At 43.8% G+C, this 22,045-nt stretch overlaps 1 protein-coding gene across 4 annotated transcripts in view; it reads left to right on the top strand.

The window, feature by feature from the left end:
• Positions 1-22,045, top strand: part of rhea (Talin_middle and talin-RS domain-containing protein rhea) — a 408,423-nt gene that overhangs the window by 131,503 nt on the left and 254,875 nt on the right. For all 4 annotated transcript variants that reach the window (XM_065450432.2, XM_065450447.2, XM_065450440.2 and 1 more), the window contains exons 16-19: positions 10,282-10,370; positions 12,937-13,192; positions 15,180-15,231; positions 15,328-15,481. In XM_065450432.2, coding sequence (XP_065306504.2) covers positions 10,282-10,370; positions 12,937-13,192; positions 15,180-15,231; positions 15,328-15,481 — 551 coding nt within the window. The remainder of the gene's footprint in view (positions 1-10,281; positions 10,371-12,936; positions 13,193-15,179; positions 15,232-15,327; positions 15,482-22,045) is intronic.

Raw genomic sequence — 22,045 nt, 5'->3', positions numbered from 1 at the left:
TGGTAGCTCGTAGGTGGGGCACCCATGTACTCTTATTCCCTAAAAATAAATATATAAATAAATAAAGCAGGGAAGAAAGCGAAAGAAAAATATGTTTGTTGTTCGAAACAGTGTCCCGAGCGAGGCCCGGTTTCAAGGGAAAAAAAAGATTTGCCTATACTCCCAGTCTCTTTCATGAGGGAAACATTGTTTTAGGATTGAATTTACAGCCCGGCTACTCCCAATAATGCATTCACATGCCGCTATCCACCAAAACTATAGGTAATGAGCAAACCTTGTTCTCGTTTCGCTCATTGTCTTGAATTTCCATCTCCCGCCTTCCCCGTGTGTTGCCTGGAAAACTATAGGTGGTAGCTTGCAAAATTATTTTATTTGAGTGCATTCATTGGTCACATGTGAAGCAGGTTGCTGTTTTGCGATGACAGTTTCTTTGAAAGTTGTTCTAATTAGCTGCACTACATAAAAAGTTAGTAGGCAATTTTCCTTGTGTTTTTGGGCAAGTGCTTTGTGCAGCATGGTTCCGACATTAAACCACCGATCGCAGCTAAGCGATACGCTTCACCACAACCCTTGCGCAACATCATGAGGCAGATTAAAAAATTTCACATTGATTCTCAGACACTAGACATTTATGAAGTGGTGCACTTTACGTTACTGCATAACAAACACAGAATGAAATGAATTGCTTTTATTAAGCTTTAAAAAAATTGTGTGAGAAATGGTGAAAAGGACTCTTGTCCCTCCACCTTGCATTGAAAAGTCAAATAATCTTCACTTGTAGAAAACAGAGTGTTAGACAAGGCAGTCCGTTAACCTAATCTATCTGCAGTTGTGGAACGTGCTGCTGGGTTTAGTATTTGATCTACACATTGTTTATTACGCCTGATTTCCAATTTCGACCATACCTAATTGTTATTCAGAGTCAAAGGATGTGTGCAATAAATAGCTGAAGGGGGTTCTCAGCTGGAAAAAAGGAAGCAAGAAAACAAAAAGCAAGGTGCGCAAGATTACCACGGCTGGCATCACAAAGAGGCTAGAGGTTGCTGTCACAGCTAAACAATAAACAAGACATTCTTGTTTGAATAAGGGAATAACATGCACCATCTTGCCAAATTTGATTCAGTTAATACTGCTAACAGGTGCTCGCACGGTGCAGGAGTAAAACAAAAGTGTGACGCCTGCCTCTGTGGCATTCACACATTTCCCAAAAGCGTTTGCGCGGCTGTTAGTGGCGCTCACATGCCAGAAAAAGGTCTATTGCACCCGCAGAGGCTCAGCCCTGAGCAGTTCAGTACTATCAAGAAACCTTGGCCACCTTCTTGTTGTAATATACAGGCATGGCTAATTTTCCAAGCAATGGCAATTTTCCCAGATAACAGGAAAGCTTGATGTGCTGGGTTGTAACAGGGGCCAATGTTCTCTGTTTTTGTCATACAGTTCTCTAGGCACGATGCAAACGGGTGAACTGGTGTCAACAGTCATTGGAATGTCAATGCCATACCACATAACTGTGCGATAAATTGGAGGCTCTAGCTGACCTTTACAAGGTCCGGTTAATGTCTGAATGCGCTCATCTTCGGGGTTTGCTCTGATGATTATACTGCTACTGCTAGTGCTTCTCGCTACTTATACTGGAAGCGTCCTCTCGGGCATTCTCTGTGTATGTCGCTAAGACATATCTTCGTAATATTAGCTTTCCCATTGTTGTACCAGTAACAGTGAGCTTTTGCCCAGCCGCACTTGACCTGACACCGCAGACTATCCAGTCACGTAGAAACCGGTCAAGCATGTCTCAAAAATTGCAGCTGTCTGCAATCCGACGTGTTTAAACAGTGAAGTCTTCAATGGGCTCGCCTTCCAACTGGTACCAGTTAAAAAGAAGTTGCAATTTCACTTGAAAGGCAAAGCATCGATTGCGATCGCAAATTAGTGGACAGCTATACGAAGTAAGGATAGGGGTTTTACCAGCCATACAATGTTGTCAACATATGGACACTAACTAAATTAACAAGCATGGCGTCACGCGCCCACAAGCAAACATGAACAGATCTGACGGAAAAAATTCGCTGTCAAAATGTTGGCATGACACAATGCGGCAGCGGCAGCGAGCAAAGTGACATTCGTGCTGTCTATCGCTTCCACTCAAAGTGAGCGCCGAGAACACGCAGCATGCACAAAGCTGTGAGCCGCCGACAGAGCCACACCGCCCCCCAACGCAGATCACTCTCAAGAGGCAGCCGTGCGACCGCACGCAGCCGCCATATGCGCACTTGCAGCCAGAGTAGAACACCGCTTCCAGGTGCCTCGCGCATGACAGAAGACTGTGTGCTTCCTCCCTGCTTTCGTCTCTTTCACGCAGGCGAGGTCGAGCCGCAATTGTCGGCTCCCATTGCAAGGCTCCACTTGCACATACAGCACAGGACATGCGACGACGGTGTTATTGCCTCATGGAAATGGCACAAATGCACTTGGAGTGTCCATATGGTTGCTATCACAATAAAAGCAAATGCTCTTGGTTATCTTCGTGACGTCTGGGATCAAAATATTTGTCCAGAACTTTGACAGCTTCCTCATACGTCAGGACAGTTGGCTTCCTCAGGGCAATTCTTCCTGAGAGCGCTCATACGTTCACGTGGTGTGTGTGCTTAACGCAGCCAGTAATGACAGCCTTTCCATTGTTGCCCAGAAATAAGCTTCCACCTTCGTCATGTACGCCTTCCAATTATCACTTTGGTTGTCATACTCCAGAAGCTGGTGACAAGCCATGGTCTATGTTCTTGCTGGGATAGTCTTCTGCTTTACTGTTTCACTTTTCTCGCTCTTCGGCTCGAATGTTACTATGGTGGTTGTTGCCATGGTTGCATAGCTAAGACATGCAGGCGCGCGGGCTTCTTGGAGCTGACGGCACACAATTTGAGGTTTCAAACAGAATGCATTTTATTGATTCTATCTCGGAGCATATACAAGCAAAAATAAGGTGTGGGGGGGGGGGGGGCAAGAAAAGAAACGAAAGCAGGATGTGCATGCGCCACCAGCACTTGCGAGGCGGCATGATAATGGGTGCCATTCTCTACAATACTTTTGCAAAAACCAAGTCCACACTCACGGCTGCAGCTAGAGCCTGTGTGGTTCTAGCTGCAGATAGCTTTTGAGGCTGCAGGAAAACCTGAGAGCCTGTTAAGGCTAGATTTACATGGCCAAAAAATGTGGAGTGGGGGGCAGCATGAACAGGGTTGTGGTGAGGATTCTCGCTTCGTTTATTTCTTTCTACTGCAATTCCCAATGGAAACATCACCAGGGTGGAAATGCTGACACATTGTTACTTAAATACAGCACAACACGAGAACGAGAATGTTCTTTGAATAATGAGGGAGTGTAGTTTGCAGCAGAGAAAATGCAGCATAATATAGTACATATAGTATGGTAGACAACATGCTGCAAAAAGAAAAGAAATATCATTACAGTAAATTGGGCAGAAATGATGTGACAGTGAGTTATGAGATTTGCCTCTCAATAAAGGCGTTCCAATCAGCAACAGTTTGTGGCATGAAGGAGTGCTCAAAACCATTGTGAGGTTGTGTGTTGGGGTGGAGGGGGAGGTGTATTTGGTAAGAAGGATCATGTTCTAATGTCTGTTTCATGATTCTCTTTAATCTTTATTTCTTCTTATAGCAAGAGTGATGAAAAACTGAATGATTTCTTACCACTAAAACCTAAATTTTCATGTTTTATTTTGCATCATTGACTTCTTTTTTAATAATGATAGCAGTACTTATTCAGCTGCCCCATCTGTTTCCTTCAGTTGCACCTTTATCGAAATCAAATGAGGGAGCTCAACATCCCACACATGAGTAACAGCAACACGATAAGGGACTCTGGAGTAATATTCGTTACCTGACGTTTTTACTGTTCCTCTAGGCATATACAAGTGCTTGAGTGTGTTTGGATTCCAGCTCCATTGAAGTGCAGCTTTCTACAGACATGTTGCAGGGAAAATGTGCAAATTCCAGGTGTGACAGGTGGTCAAGTTGGCGGGGCTTTGCAAGATATGTTCAGGGTAAGAGCGGCAAGAGAAGATGGAGTAACAGGCTCCTTGATATTGTGCTCCAGAGGCTTGTGCCCCTTTGTAACAGCGCTGGCTCGTCGCTTACCCAAGGCTTGGAATCCATAATGAATGAGGCATAAAAAAATTGACTATTAATAGGCTTCTTGTCAGTATTGTACAGAGTATTCGATAAAGTGATCTTGAACAAAATCAGCCAACACCTGGCTTTGGTCATCCTAGAGAACAGGTCAGCTTTAGAAAGACATATTAAACAAAGAATTGCATCCCTGTCAATAATGGGGTAACTGAAAAGTCTACAGAATATAACCAGCCTTTCTATACAGTGTTCGCAGAATACAAAACGGAATTTGACTTATTAGGGTTACCAGCAGTCATGTGTGATCAAGAAGTAGAGGAAGTATCTTAGGAAATATTTGCAGACATTTTACGGCTACCGTAATTCTTCGTAAGTCTGGTCAAGAAGGCTGTCAGGCAAAGATAATTAAAGAGGAAGTGTTCAAGGTCAAAAAAGAAAAAAGAACTCTTAAAAAATATGGGGATTAGCGTCCTGAAAGTGGCATAGTGGGCTGTGAGGGACAGTGTAGTAAACAGTTTTGGAATAATTTTGATCACCTGGGGTTTCTTCAGCATGCACCGAAAATCCATTGTGTCATGTGGTTTACCTCGGGACCAGGTCCGATTTTCTAATTTAAATAGCACGTGTGAAATGCAGAAATTCACATGTTACACAACCACATACCTAATAGACTTGAATAAAATTTGTTTTGCATTTAAGAGTGAAAGCATAATTCTACAAACTGTAAGAAGCAGAATTCTGATTTACAACCTTATAGTTTTTACAAAGGTTTTCCAAATTTCAGCTAGTTAAAAAAATTTAACCACAAATTTTACTTGTCCACAACTTTGCACCAAGACTAGATATGAGAGTTCTAGAAACTACATTATATTAAAGCATCTGAGGCAGGCAGATTTGATGTGTGCGGTGATGTGAAATGGTTACAACATTTGCAAGAGTTCTATGAAAGCCTTGCTCAACAAATGAGTGGTAGACTTTGCTTCAAAGCAACTTGAAGGGACATGTTCCATTTATTCCAAGTTTCATTTAAGACAGAAAAATCTCCGAAGATTGTTCCATTTGAAAAGCGTCCATGGGTTTGGATAGGGAAAAAAAAGGCAGTACTGTGCTCTGCTTCTAGTATTGTAGCTTTTCTTGCACAACATTGTATTTACGCTTGAAAGGATTCCCAATAATTCAATGCAGCCATCACATTTTAAATAGTGCTGCAGAGTTTCAACTCACTCTCTTGCCGTCTGGTATGAAACAGCAACGTGTGCTGGAGCAGTAATACCTATGTTTTGGTCAATAAAATCATAGTCCTTGCCACATACTTGACTGATAATATTTTCGACTGTCTCCTCAGAGCAGGTAACAAGGGCATCATCGGATGTCTCTTATTCCTGGCAGTATGAACTGTGGTGTTCTCACACCTGCTCTTGGGACAAAGGAACGACAACACAGTAGTCCAAACAATCACAAGGGCATTTATTGCACCTTTCATAGATCAGTGTCTGCTAGCCGAGTTGCTATACACGAAACATGCCGATGGGCGCTCGACAAATCTAGAAGTCCGACTCACCGCGACCGGATATAGCGAGTGAATATGTTCGCCCCATGCTGGATCCCAACGCCTGGTCATTCGCGCGTACGGTCACGCGAACGGTGGCGCATTCGATGGATGCCACGTGAGACGGTCTAGCAGAAGCATGGATTGGTGCACGCGCGGGGCGTCCGCGTCGTACGACGACCCGCAGCCAAAAAGCCAGCGTGTTCTACCTTGCGCCCAAGTAACCCCACCGCAGCTTGCCGCAGCGCAACCCTCGCGCCATCTCTCGTACTGCGCTTCAACCACTCCGACCGCCGCGGGCGCCAGGCCACGCGGCGACGCCACACTGCAGGAGATGGAGCTATGCGGGAAAACAAGATATCAGGGGACGTGCGAGAGTCGCGCCTCCCCACAGAACGGAGCACTAGTGGCAGCCTGGTTGCAAAATCCTATCTGCCTCCTCTGCAAGGATCCCTGCTTGCCTAGCGAAATCCTCATGATGGAAATGCTGAGTGTTTCAACTTAAACATCTTTACTCTGTGTTAGCTTTCACATCTGGCAGACTGGAATTTCTTGGCTCTTTATAACATAACCATTTGACATGTTTGTCAGACTTTTCCTGTTCCATACGCTGATGAGGTAGGTGGTAGTTTGGTTGATGCTTTGTTTAACTGGGAGCTCACAAAAGGATGGTTCTCGTTTAATCGAAGTCTGTTAACATTGCGTCTGTGGCCGTTCAACCAAAAGTGATAACATTGTTTAGTTTATCTGTCATTTCGGTTTAAGTGAGCTTCGTTTATCCGAAGTCCGCTGTATTTGACAGCAATGTATAATTAATAAATTTTTGCCGCTTTATTTGCCCTATTAGGTGCAGTTTATAGGACACTCTGATATCATTATTTACTGCTTTGTTACAGAAGTTGAAACATGCGATTCAGTTCTTCTTCTTCTTCTTTTCATTTGTCATTTCCAAGAATATTGTGCAAAAAAAAATTTATGGCCTAAATGAAAGATCAGCTTCTTGTTGGTATATTTTAACTTTTCCTTTATCCAATGCATCGTATTTTGTGCAGAACAATTCCCCTTCTGCCATATACTTAGGCAGGCCCTCCTGAGGGAATGTCCAGGTGCTGTATACAGGCTATTAGTGGCACCATGGGAAGTGGTGAAGTGCCTAAAATAATTTCAGCCACCTGGGGTTTTTTAACATGCACTTAAATCTAAGCACTCGAGCATTTTGCCGTTATCATAATGTTGCTACTGCAGCCGGGAGACAAACTGCTGATTTTCTGCATAGCTTTTTCATGAACGGTGTTGTCATTTTGTTCTGCTTGGCGGCTGGGCATTGCATCTTGGACCAGGATCTTTAGTTTCCTTTGTCCAGTAAAGCTTGTTCACAATATTTCATTGGACAGGAAAAGAAGTGGCCAAATGAACTAAACATGTAGTTTTCATTCATGTACCATGTGTAAATCGATATGAAACCACTGCAGTAAATGCAATTTTTCTCTACTCATACGTCACGATGCAACACTTGCAACCTGTTCCAGAATGGCCAGGGCATCAGGCATGTCTCATTCACAGAGTGGTGACATGACACAGGCATCTTCATCTGAACAAACATTTTTCACTTGTTTTGTTAGCCAGGTTAGCCAGGTGTCAAACAGGCTTCTTCCGTCATCCCAGTTCCAAAACATTGGTGCAAGCTCAAGGGTTGCTCTATGCATCAGTCTACAGAGGCGAATTGACTGGAATGAAATGGCATCAGTGAAAGAAGGTTAAACTTCACTTCAATGCATTGTTGCTTATTACCTGATAAAAAGGTGTTCAGTATGGCAAATCTGACTGACTGAAAAAATGTACCCATTAGAAACAGCCATTTGTTTGGTTTTACTTACAGCTCATTTGTAGATTTCTATCTCTTGCTCTAAGTTTTTCTTTATTTCTGCACTTAATAAATGTATATTCTATACAGTCGGCTCCAACAGAACCAATGAATTTGATCTAATTATTCGATAGGTCAAATTAAACTAACAAGAGGCAGAAAGAAACACCAGGAAGCACTGATTCATTTGGCACAATTCTAACATACCCCCACATTGAATGTGCACTCAATTTGGATGAGTTCGAAGTATAGAACTAATGTGTAAACGACATAAGAGCATCTAAACAATCTAAGAATCTGACACACACACAATTTTTCAACAAGAAAAAGCTTGCATGCATCCGATTCTGTTCATCAAAAAAAAAGATGAAACTAGTGAACTTTACCTTCACAGAATAGAAATTTATTTACACTTATTGTCATCGTTGTCACTCTCAGACAGCACTTTATTGCTGTCTGCAGAACATAACATGTAGTCTTCTTTACGGTCAATTGCATGCTTTATGTTCTGCATTTATTAAAAATTTATTGAAACACTTAGTAGCAATTGCGGAGGAGATGGTAGCCCATGCCTAGACTAACCCGTTCACTAGTTTGCCCTGCAACGTGTACAATTCTCTGGAACACCAAAAACATGTAACTTGCTTAGCATGCAAAGCATCACTTAACCTTTGAATAGGCTGAAAGCAGGCTGATAGCCTGAAAGCAGCAGATAGTCATTACCCTGCTACAATGAGACTCAGTTGCTACAGTGGCTGTTGCAAACACTACGAGCTTGGTTTTGGTTCATATTGTCACATGGTAGTAACGGAGAAGAAAGCAACAAAACTGTGAATGGTGTGCTAGTGTTTTATTGAGCGAGCATGTGTCCTCAAAAGCAAGTTACACTCAAAGAACAGTGATAGCTGCGAACACTGTCGGCGATCGTTGAAAATCTTATTTGCAGGGCAATCGCATCGGCTTTTATACATGAGTCATCGAAGGTTCCAGAATAATCACTAGTGCCCCCGGGTCTTCCAGATAGTACTACACAATTCGCATCGCACATACCATCAGATAAAACAAGGTTCGGTGACAACAGACAACGGATAGAACCATCGATAACATTCTAGAAACTTCTGATACGTGCGGGTGCGTCCTGCGCCGAGCAATAATGCTTAACATTTCTTAGCCGGTGAAAAGTGGTTACCAGTGAAAGATAACCAAGTGCATGTGTCATTATCTAAAGGACCTACCCAGAAATTTGCATGCAACGTTGAGTGGTGGCCGTAAGGCAGTACGGGAAGTCGTAGCACCGGCCACCGGAGACTCTCCTTGCCTGTAGCGTGTGAGCTGCGCACAGCCTGGCGCTCCCTTCTCCAGTGCCTTAGGCCTAAGCACCAGCGGATAGGTGCAAGCAGTGGCGTAGCAATGGGGGGGGGGGGCGGGGGGCCGTGGGCCCTGGGTGCACGGGGCCAGGGGGGGGGGGGGGGGAGGGGCGAGTCATATACGTCTGAAGACACCCCTCTTTCCACCGGCTACACCTGGGTGGGGGGGGGGGGGGGTGACAGAAGACCTATGGGCCCCGGGTGCCAGACAACCTAGCTACGCCACTGAGTGCAAGGCATTATGGGAGAAGGGAGCACCGGGATGCTGTGGGCAAGGCAAACAGGAGAGTCTCCGGTCGCCACGACGGTTGGCCCTCCCGCTTCCCACGCTAGACCTGCAACCGCCGCTGACGGTGCACGTGCATTTCTGGAAAGGTTCACTGCACGACGCAGACAATTGTCAGACCAATTCTTATGGGCCACACATTACAGTTGGGTAAATACTGTGTTGTCAGCTACCATTTCTGCTTGAATATTTTCCTGGAGCAGACCTAAAATAGGTGTTTTTGGCGGCACATCTTTGACACATTCACCATCCATAAGTATGACCAAGGCAAACACTGCTGCAGCCATTAGGGAAGACAGTTGGAAAAGTTTGTGCCAACCAATTTCAGGATTGCAATAACGAAAGTATTGGCCCATGGAAATGTATGGGTGCTGGCTGAGACTTTTGGTCATGGTAAAATTCGTCAGAAAATTTTGTTAGCCATTGATGAAATAATGAAAGTCTACTGTAGTTTGTTCTGTACTCCATAGGCAACATTCAGCAGATCCCCAAGCATTTTTGCCTATCACTGTGTCTGGATTCTGAAACATGGTGAGTTGTGGAACTGGTATGGTTGCAAACCTCTGGAGGCATTGTGTACTGGTAGGCAAGTTTAGCATCAGCGTGCCTTTCATTCTCTTCAGCATCCGTCATGTTTCACACCTTGCAAACCAAACTAAGTGTTTTCTCATCAAACCCATTGTCTCGTGTGGGGCTTACATGCGTGCATTGCAAAATGCAGTAAGAAAAAACAAACAATGGGTCTGGTATATCCCTGCAGTTTCTGACCAAATGATAATTGCCGCAATGCACAATCTGTCACGTGGCTTCAGTTGGAGACTAAGAGTGCTTTTTCATCACTCACTGCAGTACCGTATGTTTGACTGCACTCTGCTGCTTGTCCTAATCAACCATTACAAGGCCAAATACCTTTGAATTAACAAGTTCCTGATTTCATTAAGCAGCACATACACCTGGTCAGTCCTAATTGATCGGTGCTCTAAAATAAGCCAGTAATTAATCGGAGTAATCCTGGTCAAAGAGCTGGAAAAAGGTCTGAATGATAAATGATGTCCATGCTTCTCGTATTGCAGGGCCCCAGCTGGGGGTCAAGGGCCACATGCCAGCACCACAGCAGCAGATGGAGACGGGCCAGGCTATCAGTGCACACAGCGGGGCCACGGTGAGTTGGGCTGTGATCCACTGGTGGGACCCAACATCTGGCACTGTCACAGTGTGGCATTTAAAAGGAGGCAGAACTCATCTGTTTGTTTTCATATTCATCTATCGTATTTCTTCAAATACAAAGGCAATGTGTACTATAGTCAGGCAAGTTGGTGTATAGTTAATCCGTTATGCTGTGGTGCAAGGTATAAAACCTGTAGAAAAAAAAAAAAAAAGGGGGAGACAGAAAGAATGCCGCGGCACTCTTTTTGTCACTGTTTTATTTATTTATTTTTCCCCCATGTGTTTTACACTTTGTGCCACAGCACAATGTATTACAAGGGGAATCTTTCCAAAATCTTTAGCCTAAGAGCCACCCCTGCCCCTTTTTGCCTTGTATGCGAAGTTGTCACTTACTGCTTTTAATATTAAATATTAATATTGTGGCAGCAGTACTGTATTTTTGGTGCCTTAGTTTCCAGATGGTACCCCGAATCGTAGCAGCTAACCAGCTGTGACAGTGGAGGCGGCACTTGCCTCCATGCAATGCAAAGGGTAGTATGCTTTTGACCATTACTGCCGAGCCATCGAGAAAACCAGCAGTGCATATGAAGTAAAAAGGCGACCGTTAAGAAACTAGAGAGATTTACTTTTTTAATTTCAATTTATTGTTGCCTTCATATGTGCATACAGTTTTGGCCAGCCCAAACACCAAATGCTTGTTTGCCTAGTTGGGCCAGCAAACAAACGTCACCCACAGTTAAGGCACACAACAGTTTACAAACACATGCTCTCGACATATAAACTACCGAGAACTTCATAAAAATATGCATTACTCATTTCTATTAGTAGTAAATAATATTAGCAAACCAATATTGCCACAAGATCATTTCAAACAAGGAAATATAAACAAGAAAACAAATACAAATATTGCATAATGTCACAACTTTTCTATCGCTCCTGTACACAACTTTCTTATATTTTTCACCATGCCAAGTCTTCATGTAAAGTTGAGCATATCTTCGTTAACCCCTTAATGTCTAATTTTTTGGAAAAATTGTTAACTGAAATTGCCTATCTTTTTTTTTATTGCCGATTTTGAATCGTATTGATACATGCATATTGCATGTTTCTTGTGGCCGATGCACGCAGGGGCCTGGCTAAGACGATGAGTGCTCTCTGGCTCTCGAGCTGTTGGCTGAACTGGCCAGCGCTGCATTATCTTTTGTAAATATACTTTGTAAATAGTCTCCAGTCTTAATACTTCGTTTGTGTAACAATATTGTATAGAAAGCAACTACTCAATGTTGAAAAAATATTTTCACCACATACCTAGTCAAATCAACGCAATACAGTTTATTTCTGAACATTCCATAGGAAACCAGCTGCCTGCTGCTAATAAATAGTGAAAACCACATAAAGAAACCAGTCGCAAACACCACATCATTCTTCACTTGTGTAGGCTAATCAACCTTTTGCTATTTCACTCGGGACGCATTGTGAATGTGTGGTAAATTTCTAAGCAGAGAGTGATTCTGGGACGAGCGCATTTTAGCTTTTCAACCACGTTGCGATTGGTGCACTCGAATGTTCACTTCAGAGATGTTGTCATCATCACCAGAAGAACTGCTCAATTCAGCGTCATCGCTGCCTTCTTCACTTCTGGACACAAGGTAAACATAGGTATCTGAGTGATCAAGGAAGATGATGAAAATGAAAAGCTTCTTTTTGGGGTTGACGGGCCTGCTGTGAATTTGTCGCCGCTACTGGACGCCATGTTTTCACACAAAAACTGCGCTCCTGCCGCAGGAGAAACTGAAATCGTCAAGTAAGTGCTTCCATCTGGTGAGCGACATGCGATCTAAGCCGTAGACGAACACTTCTCATTCTGAACACTCAAGAGGACAACCTAGTCTAGTAGGACGGGTTCTGCTCGTTCAAAGCACTTAAGGGGCTAAAATCGTTAAATAGAGTGTTAAATAGAAAGGGGACGTAGCATTTCCTGATTTTTTGTATCATGGTTAATAAAAATATGCAGTTCAATGTATCTTTCAGTTTTTGTTAGTGTTACTGATTTGTGAACGGGCACTTTGATATCACTTATAAAGTAGCGTTGTGTTGAAACCACAAAATGAAAAAGCTCTTTTACTTGAATAATTCCTAACTTACAATATTTTTGTTGAGTAGGTACTTTTTGTAAATGTGTTCCATAAGTAGTAATGCTGTTTACAATCTTTTTTATTATTCTGTTTATCATTTGCATTTTATACTCGGAGCAGGGCCATATAAAGTTATTCCGTACAATAAAATCGATTCTAATAAAGCTCTATACATGCTAAGTCTCAAGTTAATCGGCGACCTCTCCTGGAGAATATAGATCATAGCTGCCATAATTCACATCATTTCACGAACATGCATTATATGATTATGCCAACTTAAATGCTGGTCTCTAAAGAGCCCAAGGCACTTTGCTTCCGGTTCACATTGCAGTGGCATCACGGATGGCAGTGAGATTCGTTCTGTGCTAATGGGAAGTGTGCCAGCCGAGGTCCAGCCGAGGTAAACGCACCTTGCGACCCTTGCAGCCGGCCCAGCAGCCGCACGTGCGGGAGCTGCAGTCGGAGCCGCAGCGTGCCCTGCTGGGAAGCCTGGGTGCCGGTCGCGATGCCGTGCAGGCCTCGCTGCGGGAGCTCGAGGTGCCCCAGGCCCGCCCCCAGCTGGGCTCGGACCCAGCCTCGCTGCAGTGGCGCCAGAGCCACCTGGACACACACCGCCAGAATGTCAGCTCCCAGATTGCAGCCATGAACGCAGCCACCGCACAGGTCGTCACCCTCACCGCAGGTGTGTGCCTCTTGTTTTGCCACCGACTTTTGCTTGCCATAATGGTTGCTTGCTTTTGTGCGTGATTTTTACCCTCCTCTCTTTGTTTACTGTGGATGCAACCATGCTGTTCTCACCCAGTGAAACTTAGTTAAGGCTCGTCTGTGCTCTCGTCCGTGTTTGAGCCATGCAGAGCCACTTGGAGTTTCATACTGAGATACGTTCATCCACCATGGGAATTGTTAGTAGCATATAGATTTTTCAATAGCTCACACATGCAACATCTCTTTAGGGCAAACAAGTATTATACCTAAATGTCCGAATAAATTTAAACTGAGGCATAATTTTCACTACATAAGTAAATCACAACACTTCCAAATGGCACTCAGTTGCTCAGTTGCTTGAACTCAGTTTCGAACTCAGTTGCTTGAATTTGCAGCAGAATTACATTCCAGCATGAATAACAAACAACAGACTGACTGTGTATTCTTTGATTTTTCCAAAGCATTTGATCGTGTCACTCATTGTCGCCTCATCTCAAAAATATCCGCGCTCTGGCTGGATTCATTAACTTTATCTTGGCTCCAAAACTTTCTCTCCTTGCGACAACAGTTCACTGTTGTTAATAACCACTCATCGCTTACGTCTGACGTTACTTCTGGCGTACTGCAAGGCATTGTCTTTGGTCCTCTTCTTTTCTTAATTTTCATTAATGACCTTCCACAAAACATATCTTTTCGCCGACGATTGCATTTTATACTGTACAATAAAAATGTCTGATGACCATTTAGTATTGCAGAATGACTTTAACCTTGTCAGTTTCTGGTGCAGTACGTGGCAGATGACCTTGAACTCAGACAAATGTAAAGTTATGTCCTTCTCGCGAAAACATTCAAACCCTCACTTTTCTTACATCCTAAATAACACCGCCGTGCCTCCGACATTGTCCTACAAGTACCTTGGCATTGAATTTGCAACTCATCTTTCCTGGAGTACACACATAACAGCTATCTGCGCAAGAGCTTCGAAAACTCTGGGTTATCTTCGACGGAACTTGCGTAAATCCCCTGCTACAGTTCGTAAATTAGCATATCAGACTTTTGTTCGCCCACAGTTAGAATTTGCGTCATCAGTATGGTCACCACATCAAAATTATTTATTTGATATGCTAGAAAAAATTCAGAACAGGGCATCGCGCTTCATCACAAGTAACTACGACAGAACTTGCAGCGTGACCAAGATTAAAGCAGATATTTCGCTCCAGCCACTTGAAACTCGTCGCACGATAAGTCTTCTTTGCCTTTTCCATAGATACGTCCATGGTAATCGACTTCATGTGTTGCCGCTTGAAGTACCAGCGTGCACGTCACGTCACCTTAACAATAGCCATAGTTTCATGCGCATATTCGGCAATACACTGTCATTTAACGCATCAGCACTGCCACGTGTCATAACCGTATGGAACAGTCTTCCTGATAACATTGCGAGCATAACAAATCATGACGCTTTTCGCGAAGAATTGCAAAGTTTCCTGTAGAAACATTGTATAATGATGTTATTGACCTGCTTTCCTTCCCTGTTTCTCACACTTGTGTTTTTGTATTTTTGTGTGCATGAGTATATTACTGTGTTTACGCTCTCTAAAGCTTAGCCTAGACAAACATTTATTGAACTTCGCTTTACTTATCTTGTGAATGCCTGTATTGATATTTATATTGTTTACTCCTGTTGAAACGCTTACTTTGTGTCCCCCCTTACCCGATGCCCTTAAATGGGCCTGTAAGGTATTTTAAATAAATAAATAAATAAATAAATGTGCATTCGCTTGATCTAGATTGTGATTGAGAAGCAACGGTCACCATCGGTCATTGGTAAATACAGTAAATACTCACTGTATTTACCAATGGCATGTGGCACTGGTTGACCTGTATATGGATTTTGGTGGTACATGGGGTTATATGGTGCGCGGTTGTAATTTGAGTGTGGCATTGATATGGAATTATTGCAGGTCCCCCAGAGGAAATCGACCAGCCAGCTGTTGGAGCGGCCATCACCAGCATGTGAGTTGCTTGCTTCGAACGTGCTGGCACAAAGTAGCACGGGCACGTGCGCACATTTTGGTGTCGCCAGGGAGTTGAGTGGCTGTTCCTTTGCAGTGCCAGCAATCTGCCAGAGATGTCAAAGGATGTTAAGATGATTGCTGCCCTGATGGACGACGAGGACTCTGGCGAGAAGCTGCTGGATGCAGCAAGGCGCCTCTGTAATGCCTTCTCTGATCTGCTTCGCGCTGCAGAGCCTCAGAACAAAGAGGTGAGACCGGTTCGGTGGCAGATACGTGCTCGACTACATCTGCAGGCTTTGACACAGGCGAGGTCCCTCTGTGAAACACCTGACCTTTATTTTGGGGAAGACTACAAGGGACAGGTTTAGCACACTGCGTGACATGAAAGGAGGATTCATGATGTTGCACTTAATCTGTACGAGATGTGACCTTCACTTGCATCTGCTGATGTGCAGGAGCATTTGGGTTGAGTAATGTCGCCTTGTCTCTCCCTGATTCTGAGAGGATGGAATTGACAGAGGAAATAAAACTGTGATACTGCGGAAAGTTCTCTGCTGAAGCTTGGTGATACTCAAGCTGAAGCAATTTGGAAGATTTGAGCAGCATTTGCAGTTTGTGGGCATGAAGCAGATAAACATGTGTTAGAAATTTAGGCATGTGGAAATAGCTTTTGAGACAGAATCGAATTCTAGTTGAATAGTGCCAGAAGTCAATCAAATTGAATCAAATATCAAATAGTTTTCGAATTATGAAAAGCCGTTTTAACCATTATTATAAAACAATGTTGACATCCTATAAGGTGGTGATTCCACTGTGGTGGCAGGCACTCCACATTTTAGACAACGTTCGTGGACACACTGTGCTTTCTGCGGGCATTAGGCAGATGGGAGTCATATTGCATTAGAAAGCTTACTTTCGGCGCTTTTCAATGACACTTGGTAATAGCACCTAGCATAAAGCGTTACCTGATGGCAGTCAAAACAGTAGGAGCAAAATATGGTGTTCTTGCTATAATAGCCCCCATTGTACATAGTGCGTTTACAGCAAAACTGTTCCACATAAGAAAATGCATTTTTCTGTGCCTTTAGCTGAAATGTCATACAATATTTCTATGGAGAGATAGTGCGTGCAATGCAATTAGAAATTGATATAGACCCCAATAAAAATGGGCAAAAAAAAAGGTTTTGGAATGAATATCTTCCTTCCTTTTCAATGCAGAACAAGTTTTATTAGTATTCTTGGCAACATTCTAGGCATCATTCTACTTATCATGTTTGCATAGCTTTTTTTTTTTGTTTCTTCTGATAATTAGTTCACGAGTTATTCTTACTTCAAAATTGCAATTCATAGCTATACTTGGACAACAGTATTCAAGCTGAAACTTTTAGTAATCACGGAGCAAGCCTTTCTCTCCAATTCTATGAAGAGAATATTGTCTTATGTTTATTAGGAAATCTACACAGGGCAGTGAATTTAGCTAATTTTTCTGCTGGCCAGGCAAATTGACATTCTTTTCGATGCACACGCTGATTCACTATGGGTGTTGCCCATTGAAGAGAATTGAAAACTGGACCAGTTGGCATTGATTAATGCCAAACAAGCAACAGTGCACTGGGAACGAAGACGAACGAGTATGTGGACACCGCACAAGCGCTGACCTTAAACTGGAAAATTTATTGAATGAAAGAGTTAATATAATCTGAAACTGCGCATGCACCTGCAAGGCAGCAAACAATTCATGACAAGCACTCGAAATTAGATCACGTGACACTAAAAGAATAATAAATTAACAACGATCTAAAGTGGTGTACTGTTCGGCTATCAATGATTTGCGCAGTCTAAAAAGGCAATTCCTTTTCCTTCGAGGGCTGTTGAAGGCTGGCTTAACACAACTTGGTCCTGCTTTTTCTATTCTATAGGCCTCTCAAATTTCATCTGCTCTCCGCTTTCTCCTTCGTGCACGCACCAAATTGAGCCGCGATCATCAGCACATACAGCATACAATGCGTGGCAACACTGTTATTGTCTTTGGACTTTATACGGAACATCATGGAAACATTGGTGGCAAAAGTGCGCTTGGAGTGTCCATATAATTGCTATCGCAATAACAAATTTTCGTTGCATAAACTTTTTCAATGTTGCCTCCCTGCGGAGGCTACTGCCAGAGGCTGAGGGCATTCGCGACGCCGACGGGGTGTGCCAGCACTGCTTTATGCGCCTCAGGGAAATTTTGTCTTCATCTAGTGACACCCGCTATGAAGCAGACGAGGCATTCCTTCAGGAAGAAAAAGCGATTTGATGACTTGAACAGGTACAGCCACGTTTCTTCTGATGTTTCACCATTGAAGCTCCCATCTTCCATTCACAAACGCAGCAGACAATCTTATGGAAAGACACAACAGGCCGAGATTGATAGCATCGAGGTGACAAAGGTACGCTAAACTTTAAGAGGAGACGCGGGTCTTGAAATGACAAAAAATCGCAAAAAAGTCGGTTTTCGGAAAAGTGCGTTTTCGCTACGTTTATACATTCAAGAATGCCTTCGTGAAATTTATAACCTAAATTTAATCGGAAAATAGTAAAAAAACACTTATACGGGCCAGGGTGGCCGCGGAATTAGCAAAAAATTGCCAAAAATGTTCGAACTTCGTGCCGTCGTCATTTGCGAACGTGTTGGCCGGCGGGCGCCATTTTGAGCTTGTTTGGGTTTGGAAGCTGCTTTCTTTGGGCGTATCTTGCGCCAGTTCAAAATGGCGTGCGCATCCTTCAAAAATGACGCTATCGCGTCATTTCTGAAGGATGCGCACGTTTCGCTGATTGGCCAAAGCAAGCATGCTCCCCGCGCACCTTGCTCCTATTGGTCTGGCACCGTTTGAGTGCCAATTCCCGCGTGCCTGACGGGCTGGTCACTCTCGTTAGCGCTGCGTGTTTGTCTGTGGTTTTATCGTGCCGCTGTGCACGTTTGTTCAGCCGCTTGCTTCTCGACAACGTTCGATAAGGTGTCTTTTTCGCTGCCCGAATGGCTGGAGGAGATCGTCGTCTGAAGACTATCATGCGTCAAGCGTTCGGCAAGGCGCAAAGGCGGCCATGGAATGCGCGACAGAAAACGGAGCCTGTCATGCACCCGGAGTTGCCGGCTGCTGGTCTGCCTGAAGATTCTGCCGGATCGAGTTTCGAGCTGCAACCCGGTACATCTAGCATCAACACTTCGTCCACCCACGCCTCGCGTGTTGGTGCAGACCGTGTAGATACCGTTTTCTTCACTACCGAAGAAAGAAGCAAGCGCGCAGCGATCGCTGATAAGTCGAAAATGTGCCTGGTGTCGCAGTCTGCAACGGAGCGAAAGTTTGAGCTGCTGGGTACTGAAACGAAAGAGGACATCAATGACAGCGGAACGGAACTTGCGATCGTGGATATATTCGTGGTACAAGACTTTTTTGGACTTATGCCGTGTCCTGTGTGCGGCAAGAAAACGCTGATGCTTTTGAAGGACCCCGCCAAGGAGTATGCGCTCTGTGCCAAGCTTGTGCTGGAGTGCTCCACGTGTGGCATGCGCGAAAGGATCGTCGGAGGCTTCACATGTCCAACAAGGATCACACAAACAGAAATGCTTTGACAAACAAGCTTGCAAAGAGGCACAAGCCAGCAACAGACTCTGCCTACAGTCCTGGGCTTTTATAGGTATAGGTGTGACCTTTTGCTGAATGCACAAATGTGAGTGTGCAAGAGAGATCAATTTTTAAAAAATTTGAATTCTGGGATTTTTTGTTCGAAAACCACGATATGATTCTGGATCAATTTTGACCCCTTGGGAAGCGCTACAGCACAAGCACATGAACTTTTTTGCATTTCGGCTACATTTAAATGTGGTGACCACCACTGAGATTTGATCCAAATTTTTTGTTGTAGCCATAAACTTTGTGGAAAGGACATATTTTGTTGTGGCCATGAACTCTGCGCAACATTATCTGCATAGGGATGCCATTTGTGTGCCTTCTGTTCAACAAGGAACTAAAATAGGAATGTGAAGCTCGTGGCGCTAGCTTTCTGGCATTGCTTTCAATGACTATGCATGATTTTGCAACCAATATCTCAGTGTTATTTTTGCACAATGGCCATATATATGTCATGAACTTGTTGCTGAAAGACAGGGCTACATGGTGATGCAATTTATATTGCCATATTGTTAGACCATTCAAAGTTACAGTGAACTGAAAGTTCAAACTCGTTTTTCTCAGCCTCATTTTTTTGGACAGTGCACACTGCGTTACGGGGCATCCTCATATGTTCTTTCTAAGTACCAGCAAAATGTTTGGTATCAATATATTTGCGTCAAATGGATCTAGCCGGTGATGCTATTTATTTATTTCTAAAGTTGCCGGCTAAATTTTAATTGCCACTAAATACAAATGAAAATTAGCAAGAATATTGAAAGGATGTTTACATCTGTTCTTTTTTTGCATTATAATTGCACTGAGAACAATAAAAATAGCATCACCGGCTAGAGCTACTCTCTGGCGTTCTGGCCGTGTACTTTGTTTTTCCTTTTGACAAAGTTAAGTTTTTGAAAAGTCCTGTAAGAAATTGATTGAATTTCTGTATTAAAATTTTGTATCATTTGTTCTAATGAAGATATACAAAATCAAATTACATATTTGCAATAAGCAGAAAAAAGTGAACAATACTGTTAAATATCGTCCAGTTCACACTAAAATTAACAAAATTGGTTTTGGAACCCACGTCTCCCCTTAAGCGCTGCATACAGAAGCGTTGGTGCACTTGAAACGTCTGTGACAGAATGTCGTGCATGCCCTGGCCGGTTAAATAGCTTGAAGCAAGCCTACAAGGCTTGAAAGTCCTATCCAGAGCACCTCCATCTCTTGAACATTGTGCCACCAGAAGTTGAAAACAAATGCGTTCAAGAGGCAATCCCAGCTGTTGCAACGTACATGGTCAGAAAGGCCCGAAATTGGTGCTAGAAGCATGGAATGTGGTCAGCTATTGATCCATACAGGAGGTCAAAGTTAAGCCCATTGAATGTGTGAGGGATATTCGGAAAGTAAGTTGCGTAATTTTTTTTTTTAAAGAGGAGATAGTACACCAGGTGAAACAAACAATTGCCATAAGAATTTGCAGCCATTGCCGGTTAAACCATGGAAGGAGCGTCAGCGGAGGAGGAATGGCACATGCGCAGAGTGCCAAAGTAGCAGCAGGCAGGCGGTGCCTGAGTATAAATCACTATGGCAGACAGACGTGTGCTGACGATGTGGTCGCCGCCCATGGAAGTGCGTGCTGTTATTCAGTATGTGCATTGAAAGCGGCTCTCTCGGAACATCACCTCCAAGACAACGCTGAGATGGAGCAGGCTGTGCTGCAATTTCTCGCATCGCAGGGGGATCGAGTTTTACCAAAGCGGTTTCTTCAAACTGATAGCACACTACAAACAATGTCTCAATGTCGGTGGCAACTATTGAAAAAATGGTATAGTTCATGATGCCATGGTATATCTTTCTTGGCAATAAAGTGGCCTGTGAAAATTAATGACAAAGCTTACTTTCAGAACGTCCCTCACATAAGCTATGCTCGACTAGTTTACCAAGGATGAACTTGGGTGCTCTCGGCAGAACCTGAACAAGAAGGACGTTGTGTCAGTCTTCACGAACGACCAGAGACAGTAAGTCTCAAAGTGGTTTATGACGTGCTCTATTTGCAAGGTGTTCAAAGTACTTCATCCCAATACAGCCATCGCCATATCAAATATTTACAGCCTGCATCCAAAATTGCTGCTGTTCGCACCAGAGCAAGAGGTTTGCATTTGTGTTTACTGCACTAATGCCAACCTGTGTGTCTCCATGCTTGAGAACGTAGCTGGCATGGAAGTCTCATTTGAAGGCACGAAAGCATGGTGGGTTTGCGGCTCCCTGACGACAGATTGTACGTTAGGTGAATGTGGGCGCTTCCCACGGAGTGAAAGCCTCACTTTGGCCAGTCTGGGAATGGTCGACGAGGATGAGGCCACATTTGCTGTTTGGAAAAGCGGCGGCTTGACCAAGAAGACGTCGTCTCCAACACTTTTTGTGAAAGAGCTCGGCAAATGGGTGACCAAATGGATTCGTCACGAATACATGCATAAGTCTCACTCAAGCTGCAGCTATTCATGAGGCCAAGAAGTGCGAGTGCACGGAATTATTGTTCTGCATTTTGATTCTGCGAAAAACTGGACTGTCCTTCTCTCAAATGAAACACAAAACAAGCCCAATCTGAACAAGAAAAAAATTTTTATTTTCACCTGTATCACCACGACAAAGAAAGTAACAGACAGCTGCTGTCATGAGTGATTACATGTATCATGACGCAGGGCATGCCCGCTACGGCCTAGGTACACTGCACGAAGTGTTAGACGAAAAAGCACTTATCTACTGTCACGTAACTTACGTTAGTGATGGTGCAGCGAGCCATTTTAAATAGAGATACCAACTGCATGAGTTGTGCCGCACCAAGTATACGTCTGTGAGGTCAATATTTTCCGCTACGGAGCATGGGAAGAATGCTTGTGACTTGATGGGTGGATTCCTTAAGCACCAAGCCTCCCTGTACCACCTGAGGTCATCTAGAAATGCCGCCCCATTCTGTCGGCACATGAGATGGTTTCCCAACTTAGCGGCAACATCAAGAATGCAGCCCTGCTTCATGCGTCTGCTGCACCTGAGGAGCATTGTCAGCAGAAGTCAGTAGAGTGAAAGTCAGTGCCGTATGTGCCAGCAATTCAGTCACACCATGTGGGGATGTGTGCCGGCGATCAAGTGGACATG

Source organism: Dermacentor albipictus, chromosome 4, assembly GCF_038994185.2.
Source record: "Dermacentor albipictus isolate Rhodes 1998 colony chromosome 4, USDA_Dalb.pri_finalv2, whole genome shotgun sequence".
Taxonomy (NCBI): Eukaryota; Metazoa; Arthropoda; class Arachnida; order Ixodida; family Ixodidae; genus Dermacentor; species Dermacentor albipictus.
Note: the sequence above shows the minus strand (reverse complement) of the source record. Positions and strands in the feature narration are given on the sequence as shown.